At 41.6% G+C, this 16,463-nt stretch overlaps 1 protein-coding gene across 7 annotated transcripts in view; it reads left to right on the top strand.

The window, feature by feature from the left end:
- Nucleotides 1-16,463, top strand: part of IMMT (inner membrane mitochondrial protein) — a 50,762-nt gene that overhangs the window by 32,945 nt on the left and 1,354 nt on the right. For 4 of the 7 annotated variants that reach the window (XM_057558757.1, XM_007175330.2, XM_057558760.1 and 1 more), the window contains exons 8-14: nucleotides 2,348-2,451; nucleotides 4,928-5,063; nucleotides 5,597-5,726; nucleotides 10,003-10,017; nucleotides 11,658-11,881; nucleotides 14,612-14,743; nucleotides 15,726-15,855. In XM_057558757.1, the coding sequence (XP_057414740.1) occupies nucleotides 2,348-2,451; nucleotides 4,928-5,063; nucleotides 5,597-5,726; nucleotides 10,003-10,017; nucleotides 11,658-11,881; nucleotides 14,612-14,743; nucleotides 15,726-15,855 (871 nt within the window). The remainder of the gene's footprint in view (nucleotides 1-2,347; nucleotides 2,452-4,927; nucleotides 5,064-5,596; nucleotides 5,727-10,002; nucleotides 10,018-11,657; nucleotides 11,882-14,611; nucleotides 14,744-15,725; nucleotides 15,856-16,463) is intronic. The other 3 variants (XM_057558759.1, XM_057558762.1, XM_057558763.1) reach the window with 1 other exon arrangement.

Raw genomic sequence — 16,463 nt, forward strand, 5'->3', positions numbered from 1 at the left:
GACTGCCACAGTGGTCCGGTGGCAGGGTTAAATCCTGCCTTAAGGAGCTTGGTTGTTTAAACTTTGCATTGATAATGGATGTACCTTTAAAATCGAGATCACACTAGATGTCAGTAGGAACATAATGTGGAGAATTGCTTGTGAATGACCCACACCAGAGGCATTACTTTTGCTGAGCCCTTTTCCCCTTAAAGTAGCAGGCCTGGGGCTGCAGAGGCAAAACCACTTCTGTTTCTAACAAGGGAAGATACGGGTTGGGCATCCAAGGCCCAGGACACTGCACTGAGATTGCACTCGTGTTTCAGGTGTGCAGCAGCCCCTGTAGTGGCCCTCTTTGGGCGACTTGAAATATAATTACTGAACCAATTCAGTCGTTTTTTTCTTTGATAAAAAATATTTCATTCTTTGGTAATTTAGTATGTTCCTATTCCTCTCTAAGGTTCTAGCATAGTATATAGTTACCCCTCGGTATCTGCAGGGGATTGGTTTCAGGACCCGCCACGGATACCAAAATTCACAGATGCTCAAGTCCCGTAGTTGGCCCTCCTGCATCTGTGGATTCAGCCAACTGCAGATTGTGTAGTACTGTGTTGAAAAAAATCTTTGTATAAGTGGACCCATGCAGTTCAAACCTGTGTTGTTAAAAGGTCAACTGTACTTTGAAGAGAAGCCATAAGGTGGATTTTGCTTCATATCTACACATAATATACTACTTTAAACTATATGTACTTGGCAAAAGAAAAGGGAGGGGAAAAAAGTCATTTAAAATAGTTAATAACTAATTTTAAAAATAGTTTTAAAGAGTTGAAACAGTTCCAAACAACATTCCGCTCATTGTTTATATGATGCAAAGTGAGAGGGGGATGGAAGCTGGACTCGCCTATGCCACGCCTTCAGTGATCGGCTTTCTTACACCTCTCTTGTGTGAGCATCTTGCTGCACTGAGTGTGATTATAGTGTTAGAGGTGGTTTTTGTTTTTGGTATGATGTATCCCCTAAGTATTAGCCAACTCTGCTCAGTTGAAGAAGTGGCTGGCAGTCAGTTCCAGTGCTGGAGCAAAACATGTTAGACCTGCCTGAGGAATTTTCAAGGGAGACATATATATATATATATAAAGATAAAATTCGCCTTCTGTAGAAGTCAGCCCAAGGTGGAGTGGGGTTCTTGGGTTCTTTTTTTTTTTTAATTTAATTAATTTATTAATTTATTTATTTATGGCTGTGTTGGGTCTTCATTTCTGTGCGAGGGCTTTCTCTAGTTGCGGCAAGCGGGGGCCACTCTTCATCGCGGCGCACGGGCCTCTCACTATCGCGGCCTCTCTTGTTGCGGAGCACAGGCTCCAGACGCACAGGCTCAGTAATTGTGGCTCACGGGCCTAGTTGCTCCGCGGCATGTGGGATCTTCCCAGACCAGGGCTCGAACCTGTGTCCCCCGCATTGGCAGGCAGATTCTCAACCACTGCGCCACCAGGGAAGCCCCTGGAGTGGGGTTCTTGACAGTAGTTGATTTTCTCATTAAAAATTATGGAGGCTCGGGCTTCCCTGGTGGCGCAGTGGTTGAGAGTCTGCCTGCTAATGCAGGGGACACGGGTTCGAGCCCTGGTCTGGGAAGATCCCACATGCCACGGAGCGGCTGGGCCCGTGAGCCACAACTACTGAGCCTGCGCGTCTGGAGCCTGTGCCCCGCAACGGGAGGGGCCGCGATAGTGAAAGGCCCGCGCACCGCAATGAAGAGCGGTCCCTGCACCGCGATGAAGAGTGGCCCCCACTTGCCGTAACTAGAGAAAGCCCTCGCACGAACCGAAGACCCAACACAGCCAAAAATAAAGAAATAAATAAATAAAGTAGCTATAAAAAAAAAAAAAAAATTATGGAGGCTCATTCTTTAGGGTAATGTTTTGGAGGAGTAAGGACCCTACAGATGTGTAAACTTTCTACTTATTCTTACTATGATTTCAGTAGACCTGCAAATAAAATTTTAAGCACCGGTGCTTCATTGAAGAATGATTTAATCAACAAACAATTCATGACAAGTTATTGTTCTTACTAATCTTTTCTGCTTCATATCTCCTTTTGAGACTCTGATAAAAAATATCTCTCCTTAGAGAATGCTTGTGCGCTGGAGCACAGTCTTTTACAGTTTTGGTGCGGGTGGTTGACGGGAGACGGTTCATGGATTTCTTTGAGCCTGTACGTGAACATTAGATTAAGAGTTCCTCTTCCGGAGAAATAGTGTATATAACTTTTTACCTTTGACTTTCATGTCACTACTTTCTGCATTTAGTCATGTTATTGTGACAATAATAGCAGTTTATTCATGTTTACATAATTAAAACTGTTTGCTTAGATTGCAGGTGACAAGAAGTCAGCTCAGTGGCGCACAGTGGAGGGTGCCTTGAAGGAACGCAGAAAGGCAGTAGATGAGGCTGCCGATGCCCTTCTCAAAGCCAAGTAATTACTCATGGGCTTTAACAAGCAATTAGGGCCTCCGGGGGGCTTTCTTTGTACTGTCTGCACAGAAAGAGGAGGCAGAGAAACCCTTCCCTACCCTCTCCGCCTGTACTGTATTGGTGATAGGAGCACGGAAGCTTAAAAGGGAGAGAGGGAAAAAAATATTGATATATAATCCAGCCAAAATAAGCTTGGCAGAAGCCTATATAAAAGATCTTGTATAAAAATCAAGTTTTTCTTTGGATTATTATTTAGGTGATATGTGTTCTACAGATTTACTGAGGCTCTGCCATCATTTCAGGATTTTTCTGGGATGGCTTGAGCAGTTTTATCAGAAATTAAAGAGTATGTCACAGTCTCGTTGCCTTAACTACCAAAGTAGTTAGCGTATAATGAGTCTAGTTTTATGCCACCTTGACCTTTCCTGGAAGTTGGCTAAAGCTAGGATCAAGCAAGCAAACCAAGTACAAGATCAACCTCTGACAATGGGAACCTACATTTGAATAAAGGGCTCTCATCAACATTATGGAATTGTTATTGGGTGGGCCAAAAAGTGCCTTCGGTTTTTTTAAGTAAAAATGAAAAATGTATTTTTCATTTTCTCCAAGAACTTTATTGCACAGTGTTTTCACCCTTTTGTTCCACTGCCTTCTGCCATTTTTCAGGCAACTTCATAATTCCATCTTCCCAAAACTTTTTATCTTTTTGAGCAGAGAACTGTTCCAGGTGCCTTTTACAGTCTTCCTGGGAATTGAAATTTTTTCCATTAAAAGAATTATGTAAAGACCAAAATAAATGAAAATCCGAAGGTGCAGTCAATGTGTGGCGAATACAGTGGATGAATCAGAACTTCCCAGCCAAGCTGTAACAGTTTTTGCCTGGGCATCAAACATGCAGTCTTGCGTTATCCTGATGGAAGATTACGTGTTTTCTGTTGACTAATTCTGGACGCTTTTCGTCGAGTGCCACTTTCAGTTGGTCTGATTGGCAGCAGTACTTGTTGGAATTAATCGTTTGGTTTTCCGGAAGGAGCTCATAATAGAAGACTCCCTTCCAGTCCCACCATAAACACATCACCTTCTTTGGATGAAGACCGGCCTTTGGTGTGGTTGTTGGTGGTGTATTTCGCTTGCCCCACGATCTCTTCCATTCCACATTATTGTACAGTATCCACTTTTCATTGCCCATCACAAATTTGTTTTAAAAATGGAATGTTTTCATTACATTTCAGTAGAGAATTGCAGGCGGAAATATGGTCAAGAAGGTTTTTTTCCGCTTAACTTACGTGGAACACAAACATCAAAGCGATTCACATAACCAGGCTGGGGCAAATGATTTTCAGCGCTTGATTTGGATATTTTGAGTATGTCGGCTATCTCCCATGTGGTGTAACATAGATTGTTCTCAATTATTGTTTCGATTTGATCGCTATCGACTTCAACTGGTCTACACGACCATGGAGCATCGTCCAGCAAGAAATCTCCAGCACGAAACTTCGCAAACCACTTTTGACACGTTCGATCAGTCACAGCACCTTCTCCATACATTGCACAAATCTTTTTGTGCGTTTCAGTTGCGTTTTTGCCTTTCTTGAAATAAAGTGTAATATGCCGAAAATGTTGGTTTTTTCTTCCACCTTCAATATTAAAATGGCCACACAAAAATTCACCAGTTTTGATAATTCTTTTTTTAAATGCGTGCTGATATGACAGCTGTCACATACAATCTAACGAAATTGTTTAAGTACTACTAAAGCCATCTTACGGAAAAAACCGAACAAACCTTTTGGCCCACCCAATCAGTATTTGTCATTCAAATTTTTGCTGTCTTCTTAACAAAATATTTAGAGAAAGAGAAGCCTTCTAATAAAGCCAGCATATCTTTTAGGAGATTGAAGGCATTATGCTCACATCAGTAGACCATGAGTCAGGGCTCTGAGTTCTGTGTTCTGTGGTTGGGTAGACCATAGTCCATCCAGCCTGAATCGTGAGGGCTCCTGAAGACCCAGCTATTTGCTTAGTGAGCTCTTAGGCCTCCACCCTTGCCTTTGCCTTCCTCAAGCTCTCATTGGCAGGGGAGTCAACCTAATCCTTGCAAAAGCTGCCATTTATTGAGTGCTCCTGATGTAGCAGGCACTGTGCAAGGTACTTGGCATGAATTACCTCTACTCCCTATATAAGCGTGAGCAGCAAAGGAGAGGCTGGTCTGGGAGCTGAATCCAAGTCTCTCTGGTTCTGAAGCCTATGTGTTTTCCTGTACACCATGTTACTCGTCTGGTTCACTCTATAAATCTAGCTTCTCACCAAGGTGTTTTCAATTGTTGATGAGGAAAGGTTCTCTGCCTGTTGACTGAAAAAGCATTGAGTAGTTTTATCCAAATTAAATTTTTCATAGACTTAACAATTGTTTGTCATATTCTTTAATAAAGTTGATAAGGACTAATACTAAACCTTTGTTTTGTTTTATTGGTTTCCAGAGAAGAGTTAGAGAAGATGAAAAGTGTAATTGAAGATGCAAAGAAAGAAGAGGTTGCTGGGGCCAAATCTTATATAACTGCTGCAGAGGGGAAACTTCACAACATGATAGTTGATCTGGATAATGTGGTCCAAAAGGTGTGTTTCTTAGATCTTGTACAAGTACTTTTTATTTTTAAATGTAATTGTTTTGTCAAAGGATTTTTAAGAATTCCGGAAAGTAGTAAGATTCCTATCATCTTTCTCTCTTTTCCCTTGAAAAGAATATTAGTTGTAACTAATTTTAAAAACTTGCTTTGGACACGAAGTGGATTCTTCAGTATTGTTGATACTTTTTATAATAGGTAAATATTTACTCATGGTCATTACCACTTATGGAAATTTCACAAGTCTGCATTTGTGATGTGTATGGGTAATTTCCCGTGACCCAGAGAAAGAGGGACAGGGGCACAGTGAGATGGGACAGGGCCTGTCCATGGCATTTGTGTAGAATTAGAAGGAAACAAAGACAAGACTTACATTCCTTTTTCTGAGCTTGAGATTTCTTTCTATATATTGCTTATATATTCACAACCAAATGTAAATAAATAAATGAATATGACTTAGAATATTCTGGAATGTTTATGGCACTTTTTGTTCACTTTAACCACATACCCCTTGTATCTGTTCAGGTTAAAGCAGCTCAGTCTGAGGCTAAGGTTGTGTCTCAGTATCATGAGCTGGTAGTCCAAGCCCGGGATGACTTTAAACGAGAACTGGACAGTATTACTCCGGAAGTCTTGCCAGGGTGGAAAGGGATGAGTAAGTACAACTGAAGTGTTGGTACTTTCCCTTTTGTGTTTTTTTTTTAACGACTGATCAACTGATCTAAACTTGCTTCAGCTCCATTCTCTAGTCTAAACCCCTGTGGCATGCATATCTCATCTGATATGCAGTATCGTGTTTTCAACATTTTATTTCAGTCACACCTGTGACAGGTGACACACCTGGTTTAGCCATGGTGGACACAAGTTCCAGCCAGTGTAATTTGGAATCTAAGTGAGTGAAGTGACATAACCTTGACTCTATTAGCATATTATATATATGTAAAATTATTCAAAACCTTTGTTACTTTAAAAATATTCATAATGAATTACTTAAGGCACACCTTATGACTGCTCTGTGACAACACTGTGGTTGAGAACTCACCCAGGGGTGCTGGGTGAAAAGGAAATCTGCTGTGTGGCCTTCAACTTGCAAATAGCTCAGACTGCATGGAACTTTGATGGCTCAACAATTACACGTTGTAACTGCAGGGAATGGTCACATTTCCTTGAAGCTCTGTGAGAATAATAAGAATCACGGAGATTACCAGTCTCAACAAAATCAAAACAGTACTTCCTAAATGCCAGTGTCTGTTAGAAACTGAACATCCGGTAGCACCTGAAGAACTGGCATTATAGACTTCTCTGGGGTGAAGGTGTCAAGGCTGCATCACAGAACCGTGGCTGGTCTAAGGAGCTCAGGTAATAAAGACAGTGCAGGAATTTTAACAGCGTCATAGCCAACCAAGGAGATGTCATGGCAAGAAGTAGAGTCAAGGCTGTTATTAACTCAGATATGTAGTTAGTTTTTTTAATGTAGTTGACTCACTTAAGAGGGAGATAGATACCAGATTCTTGTCAAAGCAAAAAATAAAAGCAGGATTTGTAAGAGAGGATTAAATGGAGAATCGCACAAAGTTCAGTGTGGGAACAGTGAGTCAGTCTTATTTAAACATTGTTGGTTAAACTTCTTTAAACTGACTAGCAGCAGAGGGGACAGTGTGTCCTTGAGCAGGCTCCCTTAGGCCACAGCTGTACCATTTCCCTAACCAGAATTTTCCAAGGGCGGCTTCATTGAGGTTATAACTGAGACAGATATTATTATTCCCAGAGACATCCTCCTCCACAAGTCACTCTACCACATTACCTTTTTTTAATCCTTCTGAAGTACTTACTCACTGGTTTTTGTTTGTTGTGTGTGTATCTCTGTCCATTGGATGTAAGCTCCTTGGCTTAAACCTGACGTTGGTAGACAGTAGGGAGTCTAGGTTGGCTGCAGTAAATTAAATAAGATTGAAAGGGCAGGTCACGCTTTGCCTATGGAGAGTTAGTTATGAGTGCCATCCCTAGAAATTTGCATTCTCTCATCTAAAATACTTGTCTTTGGTCTTCCCAGTAGGCTAAATCCTACTCATTTTTCCATGCCAGCCTGTGAAGTTTTTAAGCTTAAAAAGTTGGGGGGCCTGGGTCGGGGGGAGTTCCTTGGTGGTCCTGTGGTTAGGACTCCGTGTTTTCACTGCCAAGGGTGTAGGTTCCATCCCTGGTCAGGGAACTAAGATCCTGCAGGCTGCGTGGTGCGGCCAAGATAAAAAAAATAAAATAAAAAATAAAAAATTTTTTTTTGGCTGATTTAAAAAATGCCCATTGTAAAGCATGAAAACATTAAAGCAGGTGTTCTCAGCTCAGGGCATTTTGCCCCCAGATGATATTTGGCGATGTCTGGAGACAGACTTGTCACATTGCGGGGGGGGGGTAGAGGCCAGAGGTGCTGCTCAGCATCCTGCGGTGCACAGAACAGCCCCTCCAACTAATAATTACCTGGCCCAGGATGTCAGTAGTACCAAGGCTGAGAAACCCAGCATTAAAGAAGCGTATCGTATAGAAAGGGAAAATCCTCTGCAGTGTAATCTTTGGATTATTTTTTAGAGGGAGGAAGGCAACGTCCATTTAATTTCTTATTTTTAAAATAGATTGAAAGGTACAAATGGCACCTGCTGAAGTTTTTCCTTTCCAGCCATGCCTACAGCTGCAGAGTTTTCCTGCCAGTGCTGCTGACTTCTTGTGTCCCTCTGGAGATAGTGACTTATTCCATGATTACCTCAGCCCTCAGTGTATGTTCTCGCTTTTAAGACCTATACTAAGCTCATTAGTACTGATTTGTGTTACCAGTTACTTTTCTCTTATTAGTCTTATTTCCCTAAGTTATAAGTATCCTGGTGATACTCATCTGTCTAGTACTTTTTCTGTGTTCTCCATAGCTGAGCACAGTGGCAAACATAACAATATTTAGCTAACATTGTTGAGCATTATTTTATGTCTAGCACTGTGTTCTGAGTGCTTCACATGTAGTAACTTTTTTAAAGTTCATAACAGTCCTTTGAGGTAAGTTTTATTATTATGCCCGTTTTATAGATGAGAAAACTGAGACACAGAGGGCTTAAGTAGTTTGTCCACGTTTGGGGCTAGGACCAGGATCTCATTCTTACCTACTAGCCTCACTGTTCTCTGGCTGATTGATTCGTGTTGGCAGCACAGGACCCCCTTTTGAGCTTTTGAGAAGAGGAATGATGTGATTATAATAAGTAGGAAAATTCATTTTTATGAGCTTGAGGGTGAGTTTGATGTAGGGAGGGATGCCTCAGGGTAAGGAAACTATTTATAGCTGCTGGAGTAATCTGAGGGTGAAGTGATATGGGTCACCACCCAGTGTGTATGCCAAGGGCACTGAAAATGAGGAATAGGAAAGAGACTTAGAAGTGATCATTCACCAATTGTTTTGTTTTGTTTTTGGCTACACCGGTGTGTCTTGTGGGATCTTAGCTCCCCAACCAGGGATCGAATCCAGGCCCCTGTCAGTGAAAGCGCCGAGTTCTAACCACTGGACTGCCAGGGAATTCCCAGCAATTGGTTTGTTGAACCATAACTTGTATCTAGTGAAGTTGACGATGTATATACTCCCGATCCAACAGTTCAGTTCCTAGGTATGAGCTCAGGAAGACTCACACAGGTGCTCAGGAAGATTCATTAAAATGTTTATAGCAGCACTGTTTGTAAGAGCAGAAAAATCAGAGACAGTTAAATACCACACGTATGGCAGTGCAAATGAATGACCCAGACCATTTCTCTTGAACATAAATGTTAAGGAAAAGCAAAAAGTTGCAGAAGAATATGTAAAATAGGATACTGCTTACATGAAGCTTAAGAACATGTAAAATGAAACTATATGTTGTTTAAGGATGCATGCATATGTGAAGTGTAACAAAATGAATGATAAACACTGTATTCAGATAGCGGATACCACTGTGGGAGGAGGGAGGAGGAGCCACTAGGAAGTGTGCACATGGGTGTTGCCAGGATGAGAGGATGAGGTGCAATTTGTAGGTTGTCAGTATTCCCGAGGGACATTTCCTTTATTGCTAGTAGACTAGTATATATAGCCATACTTACCTGCCATGTTCAGACTGACCTATTATCTCCTAACCTTGTCCATCTTTTGCCGGTTTTTCCTGCAGCATTGGGACAGATCCCTGTGTCTTTGGTTGAATACCAGATTAAGTAGTTGAACTTTTAGAGCCATTTTGGATGAAAAATACTTGTCTTTGAACTTGTTGAATCCAAGGGTCATACCCAGGATGTTAAGAAGCTTATTCCGAGGGGCAGGAGACTGTCTGCGGGTCCCCTCCTGTCAGGTGTTCACGCAGTGGTACTTGTGATCATGGTGGGGTACATCATCCAAACTCTTTAGAATGGTATTTTTTTTTCCTTACCGCCACGTCAGGCAGTCGTAGTTCTTAGTTTAATTTGCACACATTAAGCACAAATTTAATGTGAGTTCACTGTTTTCACATTTCCAAAGAAGAAAAATTAATTTCTTAAGTATTTGCAATGTTAGGAGAGGCGTGGTATTGAGAACACAGTCAGGACTGTGACTTTGTGAAATAGTCTACGAACTAATGCAGACGGGATAAACGAGAATTGTAGTTTCCATGTAAAAACTAAGTTGATTGCTTTACAAAAGTAGTTAGAGATGAGTCCCCGGAAACCAAGACTACTTTAATATCATTGACTCTCTTATTTTCTGAAATGTTAGAATTTACCTTGATTTATGTAATGTTTTCTGATCCTTTAAAAAATTTTGCTTTCCAGTACTAAAGTATGCTTTTTCTACTACTAGCTTCTGGTTCCTTCTTGCTTTCTTTTGGATATTCCTACTTAATGATTAATAACTGAAACATGTACTTACTTTTTTTCAAACTTATTCTTTTTCTTTGTAGGTATTTCTGACCTAGGTGAGTAATTATGTGTATTTTATGTTTAAAGGCTTCTGTTTTGAGTCTTAAAAGACTCAAGTCTTTTTGTTTTGCCTATGGTTCTTATACTAAACCATCTAAATTAATCTAAAGTAGAATTATGTTGCATGTGATAAATCTGATTTGTATATTTTTGTCATCTGTGTGCTCTCAGGAACAAAAATGTTTTCACTATGTGATTGGAAACCTGTAGATGTGATAGATATATATGTATATACATTTTAAAGTTTTTATTTTGTAAAATTTGAAACATTAATAAGTAAGAAAACTATAATGAACTCCTGTTTACCCATCACCCAACTTTAGCAGTTACCAACACATGGCTGGTTTTGTCTCATTTATTCCCCCAACTTATGTTGAAGCAGATCCCAAACATTATATTCTTCAGCTTGTAAAAACTTTCAGTATGTTTTTTAAAAAATGTGATCACCATACCATTGTCCCAGTCAACAATAATTCCTTCATGTCATCAAAGATATCTCTTAAGTGTTCAAATATCCCTAATCACTTTATAGAATGAGTTTTTTTAGTTGTTTTGTTCAAATCAGTATCCAAAGGAGCTACACATGGTGAATTTGGTCAATAAATCTCTCATCCTCACTTCGTTTTTTGCTTTTCAATCTACGTATTGTGGAATTGAGTTGTTTATCATAGTATTTCCCATATTCTTTATTTTGCTGTTAGAACCATAATTCTTAACCTGTGATAATATATCAGAACACTTCTGGAGTGTGAGATTGGGGAAAGAAAAAGAAACGCATCAGAATCAGACTCTTTGGGTATGATTATTTTTAAAAGCTCTGCAAGTGATTCTGATGGACAGCTCTGGCTGCAGGTCACTGTCCTGGATAATATTATCTGTGTCAGAAAAAGTAGAAAACTCTTATTAGGGAAAAGTCTGAGAGAATTTGGATTTGATTCAAGTTTTAGCAGAAAATGTAGAAGTGAGTACATTTGTAAGCTTTGTATTTGTAAGCTTTGTCCTTAGAGGCAAAACTATGGTGAGTTACAAAGCCAATTTATAATCAGTTCAGATTGGAAGTACTACTAATTTGGGTTCCTGGAAAAAAACTGATTGTGTACTTGGAGGCCTCCCTGAATTATTTTGCTTGGGATTGAAAATGCTTAGTTGCTGGCCACGAGCTGTGAATTTCTGATTACACGGCAGCCTCTACATCTCTTTTTTTTTTTTTTTTAATTAATTTATTTATTTATTTATTTTTGGCTGTGTTGGGTCTTCGTTTCCGCGCGAGGGCTCTCTCCAGTTGCGGCAAGCGGGGGCCACTTTTCATCGCGGTGCGCGGGCCCCCCACCACCGCGGCCTCTCTTGTTGCGGAGCACAGGCTCCAGACGCACAGGCTCAGCAATTGTGGCTCACGGGCCCAGCCGCTCCGCGGCATGTGGGATCCTCCCAGACCAGGGCTCGAACCCGTGTCCCCTGCACCGGCAGGCAGACTCCCAACCACTGCGCCACCAGGGAAGCCCTACATCTCTTTTTAAATGTCAGCTCCTCTTGGCTTTTCTTCCTAGCTGTTTAAATTACAATCAGTTGAGGCAAGTTACCTTGTAGATGTATGATTTTGGTGAAATCATTAACATTTTCACGTGGTTTTGTTTAGCTGACAAGCTGTCCGCCGACGACCTAAACTCCCTGATTGCTCACGCGCATCGCCGCATCGACCAGCTGAACAAAGCGCTGGCTGAACAGAAAGCCACGGAGAAGCAGCACATTGCCTTAGCCTTGGAGAAACAGAAGCTGGAGGAAAAGCGGGCGTTTGACTCTGCAGTAGCAAAAGCATTAGAACATCATAGAAGTGAGATACAGGCTGAACAGGACAGAAAGGTAAAGAAATGAGCAAAACTGCCTAATGTTTAAAGTGAATCTAACTTGTTTGCTTCTAGAGGTAATACCAGCAGTCACTGACTTTAAAATACTAGCTGTAAGTCAGGCCAACCCCCCTCTTGAATGGAACTTTGGCCCTTGTTCTAGTCAGAACTTCTAGGGAAGGATTGGTCTAGCAGAGAGCCTTTATGTTGAGCTGATGCAGGAGTGTCAGAAAGTAACGAGCTGCTGGCATTCAGGATTATCTAGCTTGCCTTTTCCCAGTGGAGCCTCTGTCCCCTTAAGCAGTGCTGAAAGAGTCTGTTGGATTCTAAGTATATTTTTCTCCTCAAGTGTTTTTTTTGTTTCTTTGTTTATTTGGGGTGTTTTTGGCTGCAACACATGGCCTGCAGGATCTAGTTCCCTGACCAGGAATTGAACCCGTGCCCCCTGCAGTGGAAGTGCTGAGCCCCAACCGCTGGACCGCCAGGGACGCCCCTCTCTGCAAGCATTTCTAAGTAGTTAGTGGTGAAGCATGGACGAAGTAGCTGTAGTCTTCTGTCTGAGCACATCATGTATTAAATAGGTGTCTACAGGCTGATTTGGGAACCTGACTACTCATCCTACCTTCGGGTTTTCTCAGCTGCACAGTTGACCATTCCCTCCTCCTTTTTAAAAAAAATTAATTAATTTATTTATTTTTGGTTGCGTTGGGTCTTCGTTTTGGTGCGCGGGCTTCTCATTGTGGCGGCTTCTCTTGTTGCGGAGCACGGGCTCTAGGCACGTGGGCTCAGTAGTTGTGGCGCACGGGCTTAGTTCTCTGTGGCATGTGGGATCTTCCCAGACCAGGGATTGAACCCATGTCCCCTGCACTGGCAGGCGGATTCCTAACCACTGCGCCACCAGGGAAGTCCACTTCCTCCTCCCTGAAGCTCTTTCTTCCCTAGGCTGCCAGACCCCACACTTGCTGGCCTTTCCCCCGCCTTGCTGACGCTCCTTGGCTTCCTTTGCTCAGCCTCTCAGATATCCACGTGCACTGGCATTGTTCTGAAACCTTTTATCCATCTAAGCTGCCTCCAGGTGCTCTTTGCTAGTCCTGTGGCCTTGAAGTTTAAATACCGTCTATTACTGACACTTATATTGCTGGCTCTGACCTCTGCCTTGGCTTCAAGGGCTGTCCAGCAGCTGACTTGATGTCTTCAGCTGGATTTTCAGTAGTCATTTCAAACTCAGCATGTTCAAAACAAATTTCTTGATTCTCTCCAAACTGTCTCCCAGCCCCTCAGCTGTTTCTCTCTAAATAAACCTCCATCCACTCAGTTGATCAAGCTAGAAATCATGCTCAGTTGTTCCTCCATCAGTTTTTGCATCCAGACCATTGACAGAGTCTACCAGCTCTGCATTCAGAATAAATCCCTAAACGCTCCACTTTTCTCTCTTTCAGTCACCACCACCTTAGTTCAGAGTATCATCTTAACAGGGTCCCTGTGTGCATACCCATCTTTCTATGTCTATTTACACAGGCAAGTGGTCCTTATAAAATGTATTCTCATCAGACACTATGCTGCTGAAAATTCTCCACTGACTGCCGACTGTATTTAATATAAAATCCAAATTCTTAACTTATACCAAAGAAGCCCCTTGATCTCATTCCTGTTTGCTGTGAGCCAGGCTTCCCTTACTTCCCTTATTTCCCTAACGTACCAGGTACCTTGGGTTTTTTTTGTTGTCGTTTTGGTGCCTTGACTACATCTTTTGCCCTGGGGTAGCCCTGTCCTGTTCCCTTCAATCTAAAGTAGAGTCTCTGTATTACTTTCTCTCATATTGCCCTATTTATTTTCTTAAAAACAAGTACCACAGTCTGAGATGTCCACTTTGCCTATCACTGACTGCCCTCTTGAAATGTGTACTGCAGAGGAGCGAGAAGTGTGTCTGCCCTGAGCACCACGGCGTCCAGGCGTATAGTAGGCACTGCCTGGCACCGGGCTGGCACTTCGGAAGTATTTATGCACTGACTGAATGGATTCATTTATTAACTATATTGTTTCTGAGAAAAAGGAAGTTACGATTTCCAGGTAATTGGTATTAAATAATTTGTAATATGACACACGGCTAATTGTTAGGCCAGACATTATAGGCTTTTCATAGTTTTGGCTTGATTTGGCCTGTGTTGAATCTAAATTCGTATTAAAATAAGCAGTTTCAGAGGAGCTTTCTTTGTTGAGAGAAACTGTGTTCAGTAACTGTCAGATACTTGTTAACTTTTCTTAACAGTTCTGCATGGTAGGCCTTATTATTCACAGACAAGAAAATGGAGACTTAGAAGATGAATAATTTCCCTAAGGTCACACAGATGGTTGCGGTGAAGCTGTGTTTGATCCCAAGTCTTTGTAGTTAGTTCTGTGGTCTCGGATTTATTGATTCTCAGGGGAGTATGTGATGCAGGAAATGAGTGTTTGCTTTGTACAGGAGGCAGCCTGGTGATATGGAAGAAACTCAAGTCTGGGGGTTAGAGAGAGCCCTGTTTGAAATCTGATTTCGCCACAGCCATGCGACCTCGTTTGAGTTACCTTCCAACATTCAGCTTTCTGACTCATGAGAACTCGAAATAAGAATGTGTTCCCACGCACGGCTCATCGTAAGGGGTTCTGGACGTGGAAGCTGCCATCATCGTGGTTACTGGTCTTTCTCTCTTGCTAAAAGCGTGTGTGGAGAATTGAGAATTCCTCATTACTGTACTTGGCTTCACAGGTGGAGGAAGTCAGAGATGCCATGGAGAACGAAATGAGAACCCAGCTTCGCCGCCAGGCTGCTGCCCACACCGATCACTTACGAGATGTCCTCAGGGTCCAAGAACAGGAACTGAAATACGAGTTTGAGCAGGTGAGGACCTGTCGTAAAGCGTCGTCTCCCCTTCAACCTCCTTTTCCCCTTTACGTTATAAACAGTCTCTGCTTTCCTTCTAATGTGCTCCATGTCGTTCAGTCTGAGAGTGTGGAAGAACGGGGAAAGATTTCTAATGGTGCCTATCCTTGCTGGAGGGGGACTTTTGTATATTTCACACCTGCTCCTTTTTACATAAAGGTGTACCTATGTGTTACTGATCAGATGTGTTTTGTATTTATGTCCTAGTCATTTGGAGCCTTCAAAGCTTTAAGGAGGGTTGGTACAGGGGGTTTCAGGAATGCAGGTAATAATACTTGACACATGTATCTCCTGCTTTATCTCCACAAACTCTTGTGGATTATGTGGTAGTTCTGAGATTTTTATATTTGAGGAAACATGCCGGAGAGGTTAAGTTTGGAAACCACAGCAAACCATCAGGATACCTTTAATCATAATTAGTTTCTACTCAGCAAGTCATTTATACTATATTAACTTATTATTCTGTCTCACAAGAAGGGAATGAGGTTTTCCAAGTAAGGAAATCTTCCAGAAAATTGAAATTTATGCCGGTATGAAAAGGTATATTACTTTGAATTCTCTTTGATGAGTATTTTGAGAAAAGTGAACTCTTAAAGTGGAAGATATTGAATACAATTTAATGTCTGGGTGGCCACAGAGTTACTTTATTTTCTAAAGTTGTCATTTTCTCATTTTAATAGACTTCTTTCTTCCCCTCCTGGTCTTCTTCCTCTAATATTAGGTTCCACCGGTAAATTTGTAGAAGATGAACCATCACATATAAGCTTTAGGAAATTTTTGAAACCTTACACATAATGTAGGAGTTTCATGACACCTGTTTTGAGATGTTAAAGGCCCTCTTTACTTTTGGAGGCAGCAGTTACTGGAAGACTTAGTGGCCCGATAAGTGACATGCACTGAGGTAGCATTACTTTTCTCTGTGCACTGTTTACCATTTCAGGACCTGTCTGAGAAACTCGCTGAACAAGAATTACAGTTTCGTCGCCTCAGTCAAGAGCAAGTTGACAACTATACTCTGGATATAAACACTGCCTATGCCAGACTGAGGGGCATCGAACAGGCTGTTCAGAGTAAGCACACGGGCCTCTTACAGCTAATTTCATTCAGCCCTACTTCTCAGGGTAAATTCTTGCTATGAGGATAATGGTATACGTGCATTGACATTAGGGAATAAAGATGCCGAAGTCCCTCTAATAAATTTTATTCATTTCTTAGAAAATTAGCCCCAGATTTAATAAGTTTGTAGTATAGAGAGTTGTGAGAAGAAATTTTAAAGGATCTAAAAATTAAACCTAAGTAACTTGAAGTTTTACTCCTTATGTGACCGGCATGAGATCACCATTTACAAGGCGGTTTACCCAACACACTTTGGTTGTGTCTCACGTGCCCTGAGTGGAGAAAAAGGTCAGTGTGCTGCATGTTCGCCCTCCAGGCTCTGGTGTTGGAGGGTTACCTGGAGGTGGTGATTTGCTGGTTCCACCCACCAAATGGATGGTAGTTATGCTGAGGCCTCCATGTGCCACACTGGAAGGGAAATGCCCTGACAGTGAGGATGCTATTAATAAAATGGGTTTCTGTGGGATGTGATGGAATCTTTTTTGTCAGGTAAGCATAGCAATAAGCTAAGTACTCATGAAATTTCAAGATCCAGTAGTCTTCCGTTCCTTTGTAGAAAGTT

This window comes from Balaenoptera acutorostrata, chromosome 12 (assembly GCF_949987535.1).
Source record: "Balaenoptera acutorostrata chromosome 12, mBalAcu1.1, whole genome shotgun sequence".
Taxonomy (NCBI): domain Eukaryota; kingdom Metazoa; phylum Chordata; class Mammalia; order Artiodactyla; family Balaenopteridae; genus Balaenoptera; species Balaenoptera acutorostrata.